Source organism: Corylus avellana, chromosome ca4 (assembly GCF_901000735.1).
Source record: "Corylus avellana chromosome ca4, CavTom2PMs-1.0".
Classification (NCBI taxonomy): Eukaryota; Viridiplantae; Streptophyta; class Magnoliopsida; order Fagales; family Betulaceae; genus Corylus; species Corylus avellana.
The window spans coordinates 32735349-32756353 of record NC_081544.1 but is presented as its reverse complement, the minus strand read 5'-3'; the positions used below and the strand labels follow the sequence as shown (position 1 = coordinate 32756353).

Sequence of the window (21005 nt, the reverse complement as noted above, 5' to 3'; positions counted from 1 at the left end):
TTTATTAATTTCTCAAATAAATATGTTCACTTATCGGAGAGTATTAGGTCTCATTGCCGCATGTTGTCTCCTCTCAACCCTACCATTAAGGAAATCGCTGAAGTAACAAAACCTTGGACCTGGAAACGCACCAACATACCCGAAAATGCTTCAACATTAATTTAAATCTTTTTAAAATTTAGTGTAGCAATGAAGACTTGCTGCTAGTAATTGATCTAGCAAATATTTCAATAAATAAAGCAATAAAGAATCAGTCGTACATCAACCATGCAAAATAAAGTGTGGACCATAAACAAAAGACAAACATATAAGTAGTTTCGACACACAATACTATATCTATGGGCAATCAAACAAAGGAGAGATTCATTTTCGATGAAGAAAAAGCATTTACAATATATTCTTTAAAATTTTGTGTAAAATAGCTATTGAACAGTACCTTTTATCTATTTCAGAGGATTCACAATAATTTATCTACCTTTATATGCAAAATGATTAAGCAAAACCTAGGTTTTTTTAGTTTAACTAAACCCAACTATTTAAAAAAAAAAAAAAAAAAATTGTTCATACGAAAATCATGTGTGTTCTTGCAAATCAATTTGCCATCACAAATCTTCATATGCATTAAAGAGGGGATTCAATCAATGATGAACATTGTTCATGAACGAGATAAAGGAAAATGTAAAAAATGACAAAATAAAATAAGATATGTGGCGTGACAATGTTCATGAATATTGCATTTTGCATAATCGAATTAAAGTTTTTGTTTTTGCCTTTAGGGTGATATAATCCCTAAAGAGTTAATCTTTCCTTCTAGGTTTTAGTTTTAAATCAAAAAACAAGTTTTGAGGCATTAAAAATGATTTTTGAAGCATTAGATACAAGTTTTGAAGCATTAAAAATAGATTTTGAGGCTCGATTTGGCAAAAAAGTGGTTGGAGAAGCCGTGGGTCACAGCCAGACCCACGGCGTGGGTCATGACCAGACCCACGACATGGGTCTGGCAAGACCCACGCCATGGGTCTGGCGTTTTGATTTGGTATGGTTGTTCTCACTTTTATGCGTTTTGATTTGGTATGGTTCTTCTCACTTTTATTTTTTTGTATTTTTCTTAAATTGATGATGTGTCACATGATAATTGGAAGCTGCAAAAATGGTGTTATCAGGATGGACTTGATAGTATGAGCTCTTTTGATTTAACTGGAGGGAGGCGAAACGACACGACGACAGTGCATGTTTAGACATTGCCAGGCCCACATTGGAGATCAATGGGTGCGTTAAGTTGGGCTGGCAGCAAAAGCCGAATGGTCTAAGTTCTGGTTGGGTTCGAAAAAACAAAACGACCCGATCGTAACCATACGGAGCCCCAATTTTACAAAATCCACGGTGTCAGAATCAGATCGAAGCAGAGAGTTAAGCTTTGCTCTGCGAGTGGATCTCTCTACCTGAGTTCAGAGGCAAACGCTCTCTCCCACGTGATCTCCGACCAGGTAACCCTTTAAAAAACCCTGTTTTCCCGTCATCTTCTACGCGTATTAGTTTCTGATTGAAATCAAAAGTATTTGGATCACAATCTGAAAATTGAATTTGCGTTTCCTATTTCTCATTTCTCTCGATAATGGTATTAGATTTGATTACTTCAGGATGGGATTGAGGGCAGGAATGTATTGATCGTATCAATTGGGAATTTCTTTCTTGGTTGAATCCTGTTTATTTGCCTAATTGCAAAAATGCGGCGAGTGTGAGAGTTTTACTGGCTCTTAATACTGCTTAATCTAAGCATAAAATCTGTTGGATTAGGTGGACAATCATTTGTAGAAGTTCATAATTTTTAATTCCTATTGTTTCTGCACGTAGTTGCTGTTTGGTTTCTTTCTTCGTGGTGGTCACTAAGTAAGGGCGCTTATCAGAAAACTAATTTGTCAAATTGCGGTGAATGAGTTAGTGTTGGAATTTACATGGGGAGTCTCGTGTGGAAATATTCGTGAAGGCGAGGGAGAAGAGATTTAGGTTTGGTGTGAGATTGGTTTCTCGATGGAAATTTCGTTTGAGGAGATTCTTTATGGTTGTGGTTTTGCATGTAGTTGATGGTTTGCACGTATTCTCGTATAATTTTTGATTCTTTGGGTTGATGATAATGTACTTTATTTTGTTAAACGATTGAATATGTGGTGTTTACTTTGTTAGTATCTATGGAAGACTATACACATCCTATAACACTGGTTTGCGATTACCACCTTGCAATTATGAAGATGAAATTTTTTATTATGCAGATAAATCTTTGGGACAATGAATTTTCTGCTGCGGCCTGCTCAAAATGCAGCTGCAGAACAGCCATCTACAAATGAATCTCCTGCAGATACACATTATAAGTCAAAACCTGCAGCAACTTTGGAGGGTCTTATAGCTGAAGATCCATATCCACGGTATTCCGCAGTTGATGATCGCAATGGAGGGACTGTTGGAGGTGGAGGTGAAAATGGCAGTGTTGGAGATCCACATGGAAAAAATGAGTCCTCTACTGTAGTGAAGCACTCCGATGTCTCTGAAGAAGAAGGATGTATTACCATTCCATATAGTACGTGCTCGCAATTCTAGTTAAACATGCGTATTGGTTTATCAAGTGAAATGATCAGATGCAGACATTTACATGCATTTTGTGCATAGTTCTGATTGATGCATGCAGAAATCAAGAAAAATTTGAAAAGTTAAATTTAATAGGGAAGGAAATCATTAAATGAATGATAAATTACAATTTTTTTATCAGCAAATATAGTGCAATAAGTTGATTGGGGCTCAGTTGGTAACTGGATTGTGATGGTGGATTTGGTTATGGTTTTGATCATAGGGGGTGAGTTGGTATTCTGTTGATCCTTCCCCTTCTATCTCAAAGGCTAAAAGTCAAAAAGATTTCTGCTCTTCCCTTAGTCTTTTAAAAAATACCAGTGCATTCTTATGGTAACAAGGTTGATGGGATTATATACTAGTTGTTATGACAAAGATAAGGATTTCCTGACGTTGGTATTTGACTCAAATGCTTGATTTACATCATCCAATTTTATTTTGTGAATTATGTTGAAGATTTGTTTCATTCAAGTCTTCCTTTAGCTTGTTCTATGATGTGCTGTATGAGATTCTCTTCATAACTAATTTTCTCTGTTGTGGTATATCTAATGCCTGGTTTGCTCTTGTAGAGGAACTACCTAACAGTTGGAATGATGCACCAGATATTAATTCATTACGCTCAATTGACCGTTCCTTTGTTTTCCCTGGTATTTATTTATTTCTTGGCTCTCTATACATTTTTCACTTCTGACATGCATTAGTTATTTTTCAATGACAGAAATGTTGCATTTGTTACATGGGACCTGAATTCTATTTCTTATCCAGGTGAACAAGTTCATATCTTGGCATGCTTGTCAGCGTATAAGCAGGATACCGAAATTATTACTCCATTTAAAGTTGCTGCAGTAATGAGTAAGAATGGCATTGGGCAGAGCCCCAAGAAACAAAATGGAAACATAGAAGATGGAACAAATTCAGTGGCTGGAGAAGGCCAAAGTCCTGATGGTCAAGATATTGATAAGAATGGTGAAAAGCTATCAGAAGAAAAGATTGATCCTGTAGAGAATGTTTCTGCTAGTGAATCCCTTCTAAGAATGGAAGATCACAGGAGACAGACAGAGACATTGTTGCAAAGGTTTGAGAACTCCCATTTTTTTGTTAGGATTGCAGATTCAGGTGATTCACTGTGGTCAAAAAAAAGTTCTCACAAGAAATCTTCAGAATCTTTGGAGATGAATGGTCAAGATTCTACAGCTAATGGAACCCAAAAAACTGCACAAAGCATCCCTCATTTTAATGCAGTTATCGATAGAGGAAATTTTGATGCCAATGTTTCTGGTGGAGTGGCAAGAAATTGTATTAAGTGTTGCTCTCTTTCTAATGGAGACATAGCGGTATGTGCCACAAACTTCTAGGTTATTAATGATATAGAATATGTTTTATTTTGTACTGACTAGAATCTTTTCTTGCATTTTAGTTACTCTTACATGTATAGAACTCATGGTGCATATTCATATATGCCAATATATTATATTGGAGCTGGATGATATTGTAACTTAATGCTCGATATTTCTATCTGATTTGCTGGATGTTTTACTATGGTCATGGGAAGCATTCTGTCTGTGATGCAAATTTGAAGCGGCCAACTTGTACCTTGAATCTTGTCTTGCTATTATGATGCGCATTTTTCTATTGTTATGTTTCGATCTGTGTGAGCCAGCTCAGTACTTTGGTTGCGCCTCATGACTAACAATTAATTTTCCGTAAATATCATTCAAATCCAATTAGTTCAATTGTGTATTAGATTTGTTAATGATTTTTATGGAATCAATGTTTTAGGGTCAACTTACAAATAATCTCTTTGCTGTCTTGCATTTAGAAAAATCCCTACATCATACTCTATTTATTATTAATTAAAGGGTATCAACCACAAGCTGAAGATCTATAAGTTATTGATTGATTTTTTTTGACAAAAGCTAAATAATTAGAGAACTAGGGAAGGGCTAGACAGGAGGAGGACCTTTATAATTCACAAGAGGCTCAGGAAAAAAACATGTAATTTGTCATAGTATGAGTGAAGAGCATTTCAGTTTGGTTTATAGTTCATTCAGCATATATAATCGCAGCCATCAAAATTTCTGGTTTGGTGGAGATAGCACTCAACTATAATTTTGCCATACTTGGGGTCTGCTTTGGAGATGTCATAACGGGCCTACATTTGCTGCTAGTTGATCTTGATATGTTTTGGTGATCATTTAGACAAGATCCTGCTCCAGGATCAAGCTAATACTTTTTTTCTTTTTCTTCTTCTTTTGTTTGCTTTCCCCCCTAACTCAGTTTGGCAGTTAGAATCACATTATAAAAAAAATGTATGGCAATTATAATCCTCATTTCTCCACTAAAACTTGGAGCCATTATGTTCAAATCTTTGTATGCTTTGATGGCAGTGTACAATAGCCCTCGCTCTTCTAGCTTTGCGGACTTTCTAGACTTGTGCTCTTCTTTTTCTCCCTAATTGGAGGTCTCTCTTATATACTTACTGTGTGCTTGAGTTATGCTCCTCTGTGCTTTCTTCGAATTTGATTTACATATCAAAAAAATAAATTCTCCACTACAGCGTGTAGTCTTCTTTAATGTTTGATTATAGTTGTAATTAAATACATAAAGCGGCTGAATGTAATATACTTTGCCTACCCAAAAGGGACTATTAATGTCCGGCCTCAAAAAAGGGATTGTTGATGTATGAAACTCAGTTTGACAGAACCTTGTTATGCGTTATGAGTTATATGTCACTTCCAGTCACGTGCACTTTAAGGTATTCAAATTTTACTAGAGGAAAACCTGGGTGATCCTAGTTTGTATAAAAATTAATTGTAACCGGCATTTATGACTGTAAAAATGATTGCAGCATAAATATGTAGGTTTAAGTGATGTGGCATTTGCTGCATTGCTTCTGCTTTGTTTTATAACTTCTTATTCCTTATCCATTATTTTGATTCTCAGAACTGTTCAGTGCTGAATGCTTATATTCCTGGTGCACATTGCTACATTTACCAGTTGTTTGGAGCACCAGTTCTGATCTTGTTCTATTGTTTGGAAGGATGCAGGTGCTTTTACAGGTGAATGTTGGTGTTGATTTTTTGAGAGACCCTGTCATTGAAATTCTTCAATTTGAGAAATATCAGGACAGAAATTTGTCTTCTGAAAGCCAGGACAACTCTGTTTGTGCAAGTCAGGATCCATGTGGAGAACTGTTAAAATGGTTGCTTCCCTTAGATAACACTGTCCCTCCACCTCGTCCTTTATCTCCCCCTCCTCTAAGTTCCGCTTCAGGAATTGGTAACTCATCTCAAAAGTCAACTTTTTCTTCCTCTTCTGGCTCTCAACTCTTTTCTTTTGGCCATTTTAGAAGTTACTCCATGTCATCACTACCTCAAAATACTGCACCAAGTCCTGGACCTGCTAAAGCTGCCAGTGCTAAGCCAAGCTTTGACGTTGAAGAATGGGATCAGTTCTCATCTCAGAAGCCTTCAAAGAGTCAAAAGGTTGGAAGTGAAGAGCTCTTATCTTTCCGAGGTGTGGCTTTGGAGCGAGAACGTTTTTCTGTTCGTTGTGGATTAGAAGGCATCTATATACCAGGTAAAAGGTGGAGGAGAAAACTTGAAATTATTCAACCTGTAGAAATCCATTCGTTTGCTGCTGACTGCAATACAGATGACCTTATATGTGTTCAAGTAAAGGTATGAGTGATGTCTACCACTGAATAAAATCATTTAATAAGTTCACTTCTTCCCAAGAAATTATATAATATTTTGACCATACTATGTACAAATGATACTTGTCGAGTTTTGCGTTTATTTTTTTGCCCCTTTTCTGTTTGCAGAACATATCTCCAGCACATACACCTGATATTGTGGTATACATAGATGCTATAACAATTGTTTTTGAGGAGGCTTTGAAAGATGGACCACCCTCATCATTACCAATTGCATGTATTGAAGCTGGAAATGAACACAGTTTGCCGAACCTAGCCCTCAGGTTGTTCTTCACTCTAGGTATCTTAATTTATTATGTATTGTTAGCCCTTGTACTGTATTCCCCAGATATATCACTGTTGCTATCGATGGTGGATATACATTGTCTAAATGTGAGATAATTTGTGTAGGCTATCCCAAACATTTTGGGTAAAGGAAACTGAATGCTATGGAAATTTTGTTTACAAGGGACGAAGCCTTTGTTACATGCATGATAAGTAATAAAATTATGAGGTAGCAGATCTAGTACTAACTTGATGCAAAAAAGGTCTTGGTCTATGCTGATGCTGACACAGCAAATAGGTCACTACTTTGAGTTTGGCTGCGCACACAGTAAGCACCGCTTTTCTAGTCAGCAGATGCAATAATCAGTTTTTAAGAGCTAGATTTAGCACAGCAACAAACAAAAGGTAGCAAAGAAGGAAATTGGAACTTAAAGCATGAAATTTAAGGTTCAAGAAAGATTCCAAATCTGAAATTTTCATATTTATGCCAAAATCTTGTTACAAGACGCTCTAAAGACTTTTTGTAGCAGGCCTTTAGCAACCCTCCAATTCTCATGCATCCTTTTAGCTTCTTCAAGTGCATTGGAAGTAATATACTAGAAAATGTAGTCAAAGTCCATAACTAAATCAAAACAAAGAAACAAATGGAAACATAGGCTGTGTTTGGCAATGGCATGGAAAAAGGGAGTGGAACAGTACTGTAGTAGATTTGATTGATATGAGAGAAAAAAGTAAGAATGTTTTGTATAAAAAAGTGAAAAAATTTGTTTTGTAGTGATTTTTATATTTGAATATTAATAAAAAGTGATTGATGTGATATAAAAAATAAGAATGTTGGAGTTGATTTTAAGAAGAATTTTTTTTTATTTTTGGGTCCGGTCCGGTCCGGCCCTTTGCCAAACACAGCCATAAAGACACAAGTAAGAGAGACCAGCTAAATATTGGGTCAAACATGGAGGACTAGTTTGCCTGCTTTGTTATGGATTGCTTTCTGCAATGTTGCTTGCAGTATTAATTTGACACTGAAGCTGTACTGAAATATGCTAACCAGTATTACTGCCCTTGTTAAACTATCTAGGGAGATGACAGAAAAATTGTACACAATCTGTTGATGGGTATGTTGGATGTGGATTTACTGCCAACCCCATGGTTTGAAATTTTTAGGTTGAGTATATCATGTTGTAAAATTGGTTTCATCTTTGTGACTTTTTTATGAGTGAGCCAATGGGAAGTTGATAATGCTAAACTGTAGCTCCATCTGTTTGGAAAACCTCTTTGTGACTCTGCTACATCTTGTCTTCATGTTAGACTGGATGAAAGTGCGAAATATTAGGAGTGAGGTCTAGAGAAAGTACCTTCTGTGAACCTTTTTATATGTTGCCCAGTTGTTAAGGAGATGACAAGAGGAAAGAGAGAGAAGAGGTGTACTGGAAAGGTGGAGGACATTTACGTGATGTGCTGGTTGGTGGTCAAGTAGTTTCATTATTTATCAAAAAAAAAAAAAAAACATAGGTTGGATCATGTCATTGGTTTATTAAGCATTTCAACTTGGTTCAAATTGATTCAGCAAGAAAACCAAAGAAGTATACATAAATGAATAGAATGTGGTTATAATCCAGAGTTACCAGATTCCCTAATCATCCTATGAGCCACACATGAGATCATGCATCCTGATTGGTGGTACTTCCACATTAAAGTCTTTAAAACAAAGGATCCGAACCTGTTGTGTTCATCATTGTTGAATGAAGAGGGGATGTTTGGCCAAAATTATAATTATATGTAAGATAAAGGAAAGAAAAAAGCTTAACTCAGGACCCAACTACTCGTTGTATTTGGTTTGGTATTGCATATATATATATATCAAAGCAACACAATTCAGTGTATGATATGAACCGTGGCTCTAATTAGCAAACCAACTAAATCTAGCCCCAATGTATCACATACCAGGAATAGGAGCATACCACAATCTCAATCATATCATGTTCCGAGGAACCTAAACATGGTGAAGGTGTTCCAAAACCGTTTAATTCTACATTGGATTTGGGTCACATGAGCTGGATGTGTCAAGAATTTCTCACCCCTTTTTTATGTTGTTTCCAGTGCCATGGTGAGAGGTAATTTTATGGCATGTTAATGCCAACTTAATCATGAATAAAGAGTGTAACAAATTGCATAATTCCGGATTTGTCCATATTGCTGTAATATTTATATATGGGTGCATGTACGTGTCAATTGAAAGAAAGAATAGAGTTATTTCTGTAGTGTCTAGGAAGTGGTGTGTAAATGGAAATAATCTTAATTTAGTATTTGAGATAGCAAGTTTATATGTTGTCTTGAATATTTTTACCTATCAAAAAAAAAATGTTGTCTTGAATATTTTCCTCATTACAGGAGGGGCGAAGAGCACTCTTTTATTCTTAAACCTGCAACTTCTATGTTGAAGAATCTCAAGGCTCATGGTGAAAGAAGCTCACAGTTGTCACAACTATCATCTGGAAATGTAGCATCAAGTTTGCGCCTTCTCTCCAAAACTGTTGAAGGGAAGAGGATTGCTTCGACTGCTGATCAGTATGCAATTATGGTGTCATGTCGGTGCAACTACACTGGTATCTATATTGCTTTTAGTTTACCATGTCTTCTGGAAAACTATAAACAGTTTGTTGTTTTTTATTATTGCCATTTTTATCCGACAGTTTGTGTTGAATGTAGAGTCAAGGTTGTTTTTCAAGCAGCCAACAAAATGGCGACCCCGTATCTCAAGGGATCTTATGATCTCTGTTGCATCTGAAATGTCAGGACAATCTGCCAGCCCCAATGGAGTCTCCCAGCTTCCTGTTCAGGTTTCATATGAATTTGATTATTCATCTATTTCAGTTTCTGTAGGCTCCCTATCTCTTACTCATGCTACTATAACTAGTTTTTGTCTGACTGGTTCAAATTCTCAGGTCCTAACTCTTCAGGCTTCAAACTTGACATCTGAAGCTCTTACTTTGACAGTTCTTGCTCCAGCCTCATTTATTTCTGTTCCTTCTGTGGTGTCATTAAATTCCTCACCAACAACACCAATGAGTCCATTTGCTGGGTTTTCTGAGCTAACAAGTAGGGTTGGTGACAGACGTGGTAGTGCTATGCAAAGGCTGGGCTCAGCGCCTTTTCTATCAGATAATCAGAAAAAGAATGGTGATGTTGGAGCTCGGTCAGTTTCCTTTAATGGGCAGGCTTCTCCTTCATCTGATGTTGTTCCAAGTACTGGTCTGGGTTGTACGCATCTGTGGCTGCAGAGTAGAGTTCCATTAGGGTATGCCTCTCTTCTTCTTCTTCTTCCTCTCCCTCTCTGTGCCCCCACCAAATACATACATTTTTTTTTTTTGATAAATAATATTGTATATATCAAAAAAAGTGCAATGCGCCTCTCAGTACACAAAAAGTATACAAAGGTAAGACCCGCAAACCCACAAAAATCCCATGTACAGACCCTAGAACCCAAATACATACATACATACACACACACATATATTAAATAATGAGGATAATTACATTTTACTATGGTCGCATCAGATCTGTTCCATCTCAATCTACGGCAACCATCAAGCTTGAGCTGCTTCCATTGACTGATGGCATAATTACATTGGACACGTTACAAATTGATGTCAAGGAGAAAGGTATTGATTTGTTTATTTTCATTGATTGATTTCTTCATACCTGTATGCTCGAGCTGTCAGAAGAAATGAGTTATTTATGCATTTCTGTTGGACGCATATGAAGTCCTCACCTAACGATTGGAGAGTTAAAGATGCAGTAAATGCTTAGGGATGTTTTTTCTTGCTTATACCATGAGACCATGGTTGGCTTTCAAAGAAACTCTCCATAGAAGGAGCTACAGCTTAGCATTATCTAAAGACACAAACCTACCCCCAACCCTACACACTCACATATAGCTGTGTTCTGTCATGGATTCCATAAGGTTCTTATCTTTGACACTCCTATCCTCAGCTACGGGCTCTGATTGTTTGGTTTTCCAAGCAGTTAGTATCTGTTGTAGGCTAATATATGTTAGCAGTGGAGGGTTTGTATACTGGAAAGCTCTCGACTGGTTTTATGATTACTTCTTCATGTTGCTCCCTAGAAACAGTTGTACTTTTCTGATGTTATCCTCAAACGTTAATCCAAAAAGCTAACCACACACGCTGAAGTTCTTATGGAAATTTACTTTCTGGCATAACAGGTCTTGCCTATGTCCCTGAGCACTCGCTGAAGATCAATGCAACTTCCAGCATTTCCACAGTGATTGTTTAGGATTGAACCATTTTAATTTCCATTTTTACCACATTATCTTCAACAGGGAAAAGAAGTTTGATGTGTTAACTTATCCATTAAACCAGCATTAAGCTTGTCTTGCCATACAAAAAACTAGCACCAAGTACATGTTTGCCTCTCTCGAGTGAAGTTGGTATTGTCATGTCAATTTGTTTTAGAAATTTAGCTTCACACTGTGTATTGTATACTATGATCTTGAGAATGGTAGTTGTTATATACCCTTTACAGGAAAAGAATGTGCGCTTTGTAGATTATCTTCTTTGTTAAAATTTTACTCATATTCATACTACTGAATAAAAGCAGAAAAAATCGTTATAGCTCTTTCCAGAAATGGTCAGTCTGTATCTTTGGATTCCTAGTCAGCTCATTATCATTTATTCAGCTTTTCTTTTTGTCATCTGTTTATTTCTTCATTTCGCCTGTGTCTTCTTTCCCATTGGTGTACAATGTATCGGTATTAGTTGTTAAAACATTGTAATCAAATTCACTATTTCTTGTCAACTTAAGTTTTTGGGATAAATGTTAATTTATGATTGTATTAGAATATATGGTTTTGATTTTGAACCTAGACTCTATTTTAACTCCCATTGAAAGTTAAGAATTGCATCTGTTAGATTGCACTTACTAAAGGGAAGTTTAGTTCAGAGGGTTTGAGCTCACATGTAAGGAAAACTGGTAAGATTGATAAGTGATTCTATTCACTTTTTTTCTATCAACTTAATAATAATTATGAATTTTTTTTTTCTCGTTGAAATTTTGAAGGTCTTGTGAGTGCTTGAAGTATTCAAAGAATACTGCTATCAACCATTAATGCTCCGTGTGGGCTTTGAGGGCTGTTGGGTGGTTCTGTGGGATAGTTCTTTGGGCTAGTCTTGGTTGCCATGGGTGTTTGTGGTTCGGGCTTTGGGTGGGTCGTTTTTGTTTTTTTAAGTCGGTGTTTTCACTTGTATACTTCTCCTTACACTTTTAATAAAACTTGATTATATATATATATTAAAAAAAAAAAACCCATTAAATTCTAAGAGTATTTATCCAAACTAAGTTAGAAGTTCTTCTAATCTGGTTTATAAAATTACCATGTGTTCTTTAGCATGTGAGAAACATATATTTTTTAATAGTACGTAGAATTTTCCTCAACTCTTTTAATGTTTTTAAAAATACAAGTATTTTTTACATTCTCAAATAATAAATAGCAATTTAATAGACGGGGTTATAGGAAAACTATCCAAATTGTAATTGCTCCTAGCTCTTGTAGTGAGGATGCTTGTGTGTGCCTTTTCAACTGGCTTAGGTTAGGTCTACCAGCGAGTTTTCAACCATGAAGTTATTCAAGTGCTGATATTGACATGGCATTTTGGTTTGATTTTGATTAAATCTTCGATCCCCCCCCTATTGAAGCACTTCAAAGTCTGAACACCTCGTGCCTTTCTAGACCTTGACTTTTGAAGTAATGGTTGAGAAAGAAAGCAAGGGGATGATAGTGCTTTTGGGCTGTAGGCATGCAGCCGCATTATGGCTCAGAATTCTGTGGCCTAAACTCTATCTAATCTTATTTTATTGTCAAACATGATATAGTTTGGTATATTCTTATGCAGACCCGGCTTTTGAAATACTACTTTCCAGGTGGAAGAGACAACTTTATCTTTCCCTTTTGGAAATTGTTAATATGGGAGACACATTTTGGTTAACTAAGGTCCGTTTGAATTTGTGATTTAAATATAGCGATTTGAAAATATGTTTTTTTATAAATGCAGTTAAATAGATCTAGCAATTGTGGAGTGTAAAAAATGAGTGTTGTTAAAAGTACGACAACTCTTATTACAAGTTCTTTATAAAATTGACATAATAGTCTATATAACATTTATCATTATTCCATTAAAATATGTGACATTCCATATTAACGGTCACATGAATTTTTAAAAAAGGAGAATATTTCAACGGATGACCAATCCTTGTTGTTTTTTAAGTTGAGCCAGCCAAGACAGAGAGTAGTTAGTGTTAAGAGTAATGGCTCTTCAACATCTTTGAAGGTTGCTGAATTTGTCTTTAATTGAAACATGAAACAAGTGGAACATGTATTGTAGTTGAGGAGCATGCCGGGATAAAAGAAAAAAATAAGTAGTTAAGTAGTGCGATGGGAGTTGGTCTTAAAGTCAAGTGCAATTACTTGAACGAGCACACAATCTATTAAAAAAATTGGCCTGTTCCTCTCATTCTTCCTTTTCATTTCTTCTCTCTTTTTTGGTAAGACCTGTCATTCTTTCTAGGTCCTGGATGGAGATTGGCTGAATTTTTTTTGGTTCTAATTCTACATAATTTGGACAAAAATGAGAGAGATGGGGGTGGGAGAGCGGGCTGATACGGGTGTTTTGGATAAGTAGGTTCTGCACTTTAGATTGACGGAGAGACTTAAGCTCTAACTGGGCTCTTATTTTTCATCAAAATTTTGCGAAATTCGAAAAAAAATTTGCTTTTATGTAGTAAAAGAACATTTTAATTTTTTTTTTCTTTTGTGTTTTTTCAAAAGTGGAGGAATTTATTGATAAGAAAGTTATGTATGATGTGGCACAATTTTGAAATTAAAAAAAAGCCTAATCGAAACCAACAAAGACCACCAATCGGCCATTGTTAAAAAAGAGGTTGGGATTTCTAAAAGCCTATGGGATTAGTGTGGGGATGATCCTTTTCATGTGTTTGAGTGTTGATTATGGCTTTTTGAACTGAAATCAGTTGCAATTAGCTGTCTTAATTGCAACCCTATCCAAAATTCAGGTTCTTTGCTTTTAAATTGTATCATGTCATTAAAAAAAAAAAAAAAAAAAAAAGAGAGAGAAAAAGTAGTCCCAACATGGTATCACCATCAGTCCTACAGCTAGTAGAAGGGAAAAAGACCAAAATAAAACTCTTTGAAAAAAAAATAACGAAATTGACATGATTAATTTTCAAATTATATAAACTTTAAATTTTAAGTTAATTTCCATAGACGCCACATGTACTTAATCGTTAACAAGTATAATAGGTTATAATAATGATAAGATAAGGTTTGATCCTTCCTACTTTAGAGTAAAATAATCAAATAATCACATTATATTTATAATATGTTCTTATCACATTCTAATGGATAAATTAACGAGCTTTTAATATGTTCTTATTGAGATATCTCATTAAAAGAGTTTTTTTTTTTTTTTTTTTTGGGGAAAAAATAAAAATGAATTGCATGGGACCGATGAGATCAATCTGACGCGCGGGCTTGCGTTTGTGTCCGCTCTCGGAAGGAAGACACATCACCATCAAGGTGGGTCCGCTAGGTTTGTATTCTCTCTCCTGCCCGAAATGCCCAAATTTCCCACTTCTCTCTCTGCCCGACATGCCCGCCATTGTGTCACAAAGCACACCCACTCTCGAGCCTGTTCTCCCAAACCCTGTCCGGTCAGCTACACGACGAGCACTTCTGGCAGCTAACCCTTCACTGACCCTTTTTCTCCGGGCAGCTCGATTTACTTTTTCTAGTCTTCGATTCTGTTTATCAAAAAAAAAAAAAAAAGAAAAAAAAAAAGAGAGACAAACACAGAGATAGATAGATAGAGAGAGAGAGAATCGATAATTCAGAGTATATATCTGATATTTTCCAAATTTCTTTTCTTTCCAGCTTTAAACTGGTCAGCTTGCAAGAGGCCCTCTCTGAGATTTCTGTATCTTTGGGCAGACATTTCTGGGTTCCAGTGAGATTTGTTACTTCTCTCTGGTAAAGCTAGTACTACTTTTTCAACACCAACAGTTTCCTCAAGCTGATCAAATTCTGGGTGTCAAGGTTTCTTCAAAATTTTGATCTACTCCATGTGATCTAACTCTTTTCTCATATGGGTTTGTCTAATTTCTCAGTTTTGGAGGGAAAGTTGTGAAATTTTTGGTGCTATCTGGTAGTTCTGCTTGTGGGTTTGTTGGTAAAGAAAGACTGGCCAGCGGCGGTGGGGGTGGGGGAGGTGGGTATAGGGTGGTGTTTTGGGATTTTGGGGTTTCTGATGGTAAGTGTGGCTTGAGTGTTTAGGTTAGTGAGATATGGGATTGGGTGCCGAGAATGGAAAGGTGGGGACTTGGGAAGAGGGCAAATCAAAGGGTGGGAAGAAGAAGAAGGAGGTGGGAGAAGTGGGAGAGCAAGAGATTGGGTGTTGGGTTAGGCTGAGGTTCCTTGGAAGCTGCATTTCTTCAAGATCCAAAGTTGATAGCTCAGTTAGTGGCATCACTACTCATTATGGTAACTTCTATTTTCTTTCGAAAACTTCTTTGCTAGGTCATATTATGTTCTTCTAGTTTTCTTGTACTCAATATGTTTCTGGTTTTACACTTACTTTATGTTTGATTTCGCCTGGGCGTGTCTTTTTTAGGAAATTTTTTTGTGTTAGCATGTCTCGTGGATTAAGTCAATCCTTAACCAACTAGTGCCTGTTTTGATGGTGTAATTACTTTTGTGATTGAGACTAATTTGCCCCAGAATATTGGTTAAGTAATTAGCGGATTCTAACTAGAAAACATTATGCGACGTGAGGACTGGGATTGAGGTGCTAATAAAATGGCTGCATCAAAACTAGGGTCAAGGTCAATCGATATAAGTTCACTTGTTATGGAATATTATGTTGTATGAAAACTTCTTCTTTTTCATCACCCCCCTTATTTTGTTTTGGGCAGAAGTGAGGAGATTACTATGAAAGCTTGAATTTTCAAGAAAATTGTTAGAAGCATACCTGGTATAGTCTGGGTTTTCTCTGGTCTCGGGGCAAATGTCTATTTCTGCTCGTCTTTGGTCAGCGACGTGATTAAGGAAAAGTGGAGAGATCAATCTCTGAGCAGATATTAATAAGAGTGCATTTCATCTCCGAGAAGCAGAAAGCCAACCCATAACTAAGAGCCCCTCACTCCTCAGTCCTGAGAGTAACACTAATCTGCCAGAGCTTGTCACAATAATGTGAGAGCTCGCTCTCTAGGCCTACACATAATTCTGTGGGGTGGGAAGCAATGCATATATGAAGAAATAATTGCGTTCAAGGGACCTTACTTGAATCAATTATTAACTAATTAAGTGGGATAGATGTTTAGGTTTAATTTTTTTTTACTCTTTTAGATATTCATACTTTTTCCTTTCTTCTAATTGTCTTTTGGTTTGCTATCCAGATCTCATTCCCTCCCTCCCTTACTCCTGTCATGTTGAATACATTCGAACGTGTTATGTTGTGGTTCGTATTTTGTTTTTATCTATTATGATTATCTCTTGGACCTTGTAATCTTGTCACTCTCACATGGCAAAATGTGATACAAGCAAATTACTGCTGATGTCAAATTCTTAGATTTGCTTAACTCTGATTTGCACAATGGCAAAATGTGTTGCTCTAAGTGTTGTTGACCCGCCCTGTTTATTCTTTTTTGTTAGTTTGTATTCTTATATCGTGGTTCTTTTTCAGCTGAAAGTAAATCAACAAATGATACAAGCAGAGACCAACCTGCAGCTCCAATAGTCTCATCTTCAACCACTAGTAATGCAGAAAGTAATTCATCCACTTCCAAACTGGAAGAGGAGCTTAAAGTTGCTTCTCGTCTACGGAAATTCTCATTTAATGATCTTAAGTTGGCAACAAGAAATTTTAGACCTGAGAGTCTTCTTGGTGAAGGTGGTTTTGGTTGTGTATTCAAGGGGTGGATTGAAGAAAATGGAACTGCTCCTGTGAAACCTGGCACGGGGCTTACTGTTGCTGTTAAAACCCTGAATCATGATGGGCTTCAGGGTCATAAAGAATGGCTGGTTTGTAACTTTCCTAATTTCTTTTCCTTTATGAAATTTCAGCTACAATTTTTTCTTTCCTTCTCTTTTCCCTACTGATTTTTGGATGATTTTCTTCTTATTTTATATAATCAATTTTCTCTTCTTTTTTTTAATATTCTTTTTCTAATCTTGACTCATCTCATGTTACAGGCGGAAGTAAATTTTCTCGGGGATCTTGTTCATCCTAACCTGGTCAAACTAATTGGTTACTGCATTGAAGATGATCAGAGACTGCTAGTATATGAGTTCATGCCTCGAGGGAGCTTGGAGAATCATCTGTTTAGAAGTATGTAACTTTTCCTTTTTCCTCCACTCTTTCATTTTGGATCATAAATGTTAGATTCTTGAGGACTTCTTGAATAAAAAAATCTTTAGAACCATGTACTGGGTTTTAAAACTATTCTCTTCTTATAATTCTTTTGTTGCCTAAAGTTGCATGTTTCTTTCCATAAAAACGGAGATTGCTTTGTCTGTAATACCAAAGAATTTAGCATTTTATTTTTTTAATTTTGATATCAAATCAAATTTTGTTATCCAACAAGGGACAATTATATTTTATCTCTCAAATATGTGGTTTATGGTGGAAACCATGCATTTGAAGGATTCATTTATGGTAATATCACTTATGAGGTAGAGTTATTGCTACATGTCGTGGTAACCTTCTAGTGGATATGTAGCACAAACTTCAAGTGTAGGTAGGTCTTACATTGTTGTTGAACTTAGTATTTACAAGAAAGTTTTAGAACTCTTTGAGCTTTTCTGGATATCCTTCCTTGGAAATTTTGTATTACAGTGAGTTGCTGAGATTCTGAATTAGGAAACTTTGGATTGGATTTTGTGATTAGATTAGGATGGTTCTTTCTTCTCTAACATACTGCAGATTTAATGTGGAAATAAAAGTTTTCTTTTCTGGTAAAAAATAGCTCTACCATTGTGGAACAGTCTTACAACGTATTGACGGGGGAAGAAGCTTTGAGCTTAGAATAAGCAGTTTTAATAATCTTGATAAGAAGATTACTTGGCTGAGTTCAAAAAGGAAAAAAAGGGAGGGGGGGAAGCATACATCTCAGCTTAATATATATGTTAATGGGTTTTGCATAAGTTATTTCTTATTGTGCTGTAGTCTATCCACTTCATGTTTCCTATTTAAGAGTAGCGATTTAGAATTTTGGAATCTCATAAATGGAGCATTGTGATTCATTAAATAACTGTAAAGTGGTTGAGTGTAGGCTTATTGGCAGTTGCTGCTTTGTGATAATATTCTGCCTTTAGATTGCATCCTGTTTGATGTTCTCTTGTATCACTTGTTTTATATGCAGGGTCCCTGCCTCTTCCATGGTCCATTAGAATGAAAATTGCACTAGGTGCCGCAAAGGGTCTTGCTTTTCTTCATGAGGAAGCAGAAAGGCCAGTTATATATCGTGATTTTAAAACCTCCAACATCCTATTAGATGCAGTATGTAACTAAAACTAAGGCAACATAACAAAGTTTTACCCTTTATATCATTTGTCGCCTTAATAACATGCTATTTCAGGACTACAATGCAAAGCTTTCTGATTTCGGACTTGCCAAAGATGGTCCTGAGGGTGACAAAACCCATGTTTCTACCCGTGTGATGGGAACCTACGGTTATGCTGCCCCGGAATATGTCATGACAGGTAAGTGTGGTTCCTGAATTGTATTATGCACATTGAGTAGGCTGGATTATGATTTGGCCTCTGTATGACCATGTATTTTATTATTTATCAAGAAGTTGTTCTAATGCTCTTTTGATGTGATGTTGACTATGAATTGCAGCATTTTCCAATTTTGATTGTGTGTTATCCCATGCACAGATGCTAATATAACTTGGCCTTTCATATGTTAGGGAGGCCTCTTTCAGCACTATGCATATGATGCTTCTGCTTGGTGCATATGAATTTTCCTAATTGCTAGGGAGCCTAAAGCACTGGGATTCCTTGTGTTGCCCATAGCTATTGCCAATCTTGTCTCACGTAATTTAATTGTTTAAAATAATTTATTTGTAATAACTAGTTACATCAGGTCCTATTCAACTGGTTTTAGCTATTATAGGTTGGCTAGGAGGCCACCCTTTAGTGCCTTGTTAAAGTCGAATGTATGGTTCAGGACCCCAAAACCGTTGTGAAGGTCTATTGTATCTCCAGTATTTTGCTTTTAGGAAATGGAGGTGTTTTGCTAGCTTCATATTTGGTGCTTGAGCATGCAGAAGTCAGACTTTCATTATCTTGTTCATTGTTCTTTTTCATTAGCTGCATTCCAAAATTCTGAGATACAACCAATGCTTACCCATATTTTTGTTGTAGGACATCTTACTTCAAGGAGTGATGTCTACAGTTTTGGTGTGGTTCTACTTGAAATGCTTACTGGCAGAAGATCTATGGACAAAAACCGACCTAATGGCGAACATAACCTGGTTGAATGGGCTCGGCCGCATCTAGGAGAGAGAAGAAGATTCTACCGGTTGATAGACCCTCGGCTTGAAGGTCACTTTTCAATTAAAGGAGCCCAGAAAGCCGCACAACTGGCTGCCCACTGCCTTAGTCGGGATCCAAAAGCGAGGCCCCTAATGAGTGAAGTAGTTGAAGCCTTAAAACCTCTGCCAAACCTTAAAGACATGGCTAGCTCATCATATTATTTCCAGACCATGCAAGGTGACCGCGTTGGGTCTAGCCCAAATGCTAGAAACGGCATACGAACACAGGGAGGATCATTTTCAAGGAATGGGCAGCAGCACAGGAGCCTTTCCATAAATGGTTCCTATGCTTCTCCATATCATCATCAGTTCCCTCATCCATCACCCAAACCCAATGGTAAACCATAGCATTGGCCTTGGTAATTTATCTGTTTCTTTTCCCCATCCCCTTGGCATCATTCATTTCTTTTCTTCTTTTTTTTCCCCCCCTTTTTCCCTTTATTCTTCCTCGGTATAGATGTATCTTCTGTTAAAGCATTTGTTCTTAGAGAACTGAGAAAGCAACAGAGAAACATGTCTGCTTTATGTTGTGTTTAGAGTGGTGACCTCCCACCAGGGGACAATGCGAGGGCAGGTGAAAGCTTATTGAGGAAAATCTGTATGTCAACCAATGTATTTCTCTCCAGTTTGTTTGGAAATATCAAAGTGTATTGCCTCCTGCCCCTTTGCCACGGTATTAAGACCCTGTGGATTGAGGAAGAACGCCCTCTTCCCCCACCCTTTTTTTTTTCTTCTTTTATCGGTGAATTGGGATGTGGGGTACTCGTAGATATCATTGGCCGTCCGGTTTGGTTAGCACTCTCATCAACATTTGGAGTCATATAACTCAATATAAGCCCACAAACTCCATGTGCCTCTATTTAGTTTCTACACCAAACAAGCCGAATATAATGAAGAACACACGAAATCAAACTGACTTCTGATTCGACCGCAAATTGGAATACAATTGTCATTGAATCGAAGATGCCACCAGTGGGAATCGTCCCTTCAAAGTCGTTAAAAGGAAAGATTTAGATGGGTAGAGAGTGAATTTTATTGAGGCGTATTGAAAGAGAGATCTATCTCTTGCATATTTTTCATGCAAAGGCCTTCAAGATGATTATCCGAAAGAGACAAGGACAGCAACGGGCAAATTTGCGGGGCCACAGCGCAGGAGAAGATGAAGCACGGACTTGATCAGCGTCATATTTAGGAGCTTTTCTTAGAGCATGTATAGGATAACCATTTCTTAGAGCATGTTTAGGATTTGTTATGGAGCTTAAAAAGTACTTTTGGTACTTCAAAAATTGTGCCAAATAAAAAGTTGACATGTTTAATAAAAGATTTCAAAAATATTTATTTGACTTTTTTACTCTAAAACTGACTAAAAACGCAGTTTTGAAAAAATAAAATAAAAAATGAAGTTTTTTTTTTGTTGACGCATTTTGGCTAATATGTCAATGACGTTGCATGGTGTGTAATGTTGTAATCTAACTTACTGAATACTCTAGACACGTTTATTTTTTATTGGACATGAAAAGGTCTGATTGCCATGCATCACTCATTACTGTTAAAAAGTTAACCAAATGGGTAGAGTAAGTTATTTATTTGATAACAATACGCAAGTGATTTGGTAAATTTTAAATCTTAAAGAATGATTTGATAAAAATCAAAGCTCAAGACCACTAGAGCAATTTTCTCAAACCTAACAAAGCGTTGTTGTGGTAAAATCATGTAAATTCAGATAGAACACACTAAATATAACAAAATTTTCAAACCTGTAAACGTTGGGTTGGTT

At 36.6% G+C, this 21005-nt stretch overlaps 2 protein-coding genes across 2 annotated transcripts; both read left to right on the top strand.

The window, feature by feature from the left end:
• The first annotated feature begins 1378 nt into the window (after positions 1–1378).
• On the top strand, positions 1379–11241 carry LOC132177835 (uncharacterized). Its single transcript, XM_059590304.1, has 11 exons — positions 1379–1487; positions 2271–2575; positions 3192–3269; positions 3388–3956; positions 5670–6302; positions 6446–6600; positions 8993–9207; positions 9311–9441; positions 9547–9899; positions 10160–10263; positions 10827–11241. Exons 2-11 carry the CDS (start codon positions 2287–2289, stop codon positions 10895–10897), a joined length of 2598 nt encoding a protein of 865 aa, XP_059446287.1. The 5' UTR covers positions 1379–1487; positions 2271–2286; the 3' UTR covers positions 10898–11241.
• Positions 11242–14460: 3219 nt separating this feature from the next.
• LOC132179596 (serine/threonine-protein kinase PBL34-like) lies at positions 14461–19886 on the top strand. Its single transcript, XM_059592336.1, has 6 exons — positions 14461–15173; positions 16375–16712; positions 16884–17019; positions 18053–18189; positions 18269–18392; positions 19059–19886. Exons 1-6 carry the CDS (start codon positions 14978–14980, stop codon positions 19574–19576), a joined length of 1449 nt encoding a protein of 482 aa, XP_059448319.1. The 5' UTR covers positions 14461–14977; the 3' UTR covers positions 19577–19886.
• Positions 19887–21005: the final 1119 nt, after the last annotated feature.

Excerpts from the sequence above, each read along its gene's own strand:
- LOC132177835 (XM_059590304.1), top strand. The coding sequence starts at position 2,287 with ATGAATTTTCTGCTGCGGCCTGCTCAAAATGCAGCTGCAGAACAGCCA. Across the intron at positions 2,576-3,191 it reads ATGTATTACCATTCCATATA|AGGAACTACCTAACAGTTGG; the intron begins GTACGTGCTCGC and ends TTGCTCTTGTAG. Across the intron at positions 6,303-6,445 it reads TTATATGTGTTCAAGTAAAG|AACATATCTCCAGCACATAC; the intron begins GTATGAGTGATG and ends TTCTGTTTGCAG.
- LOC132179596 (XM_059592336.1), top strand. The coding sequence starts at position 14,978 with ATGGGATTGGGTGCCGAGAATGGAAAGGTGGGGACTTGGGAAGAGGGC. Across the intron at positions 16,713-16,883 it reads AGGGTCATAAAGAATGGCTG|GCGGAAGTAAATTTTCTCGG; the intron begins GTTTGTAACTTT and ends CTCATGTTACAG. Across the intron at positions 18,393-19,058 it reads CCCGGAATATGTCATGACAG|GACATCTTACTTCAAGGAGT; the intron begins GTAAGTGTGGTT and ends TTTTTGTTGTAG.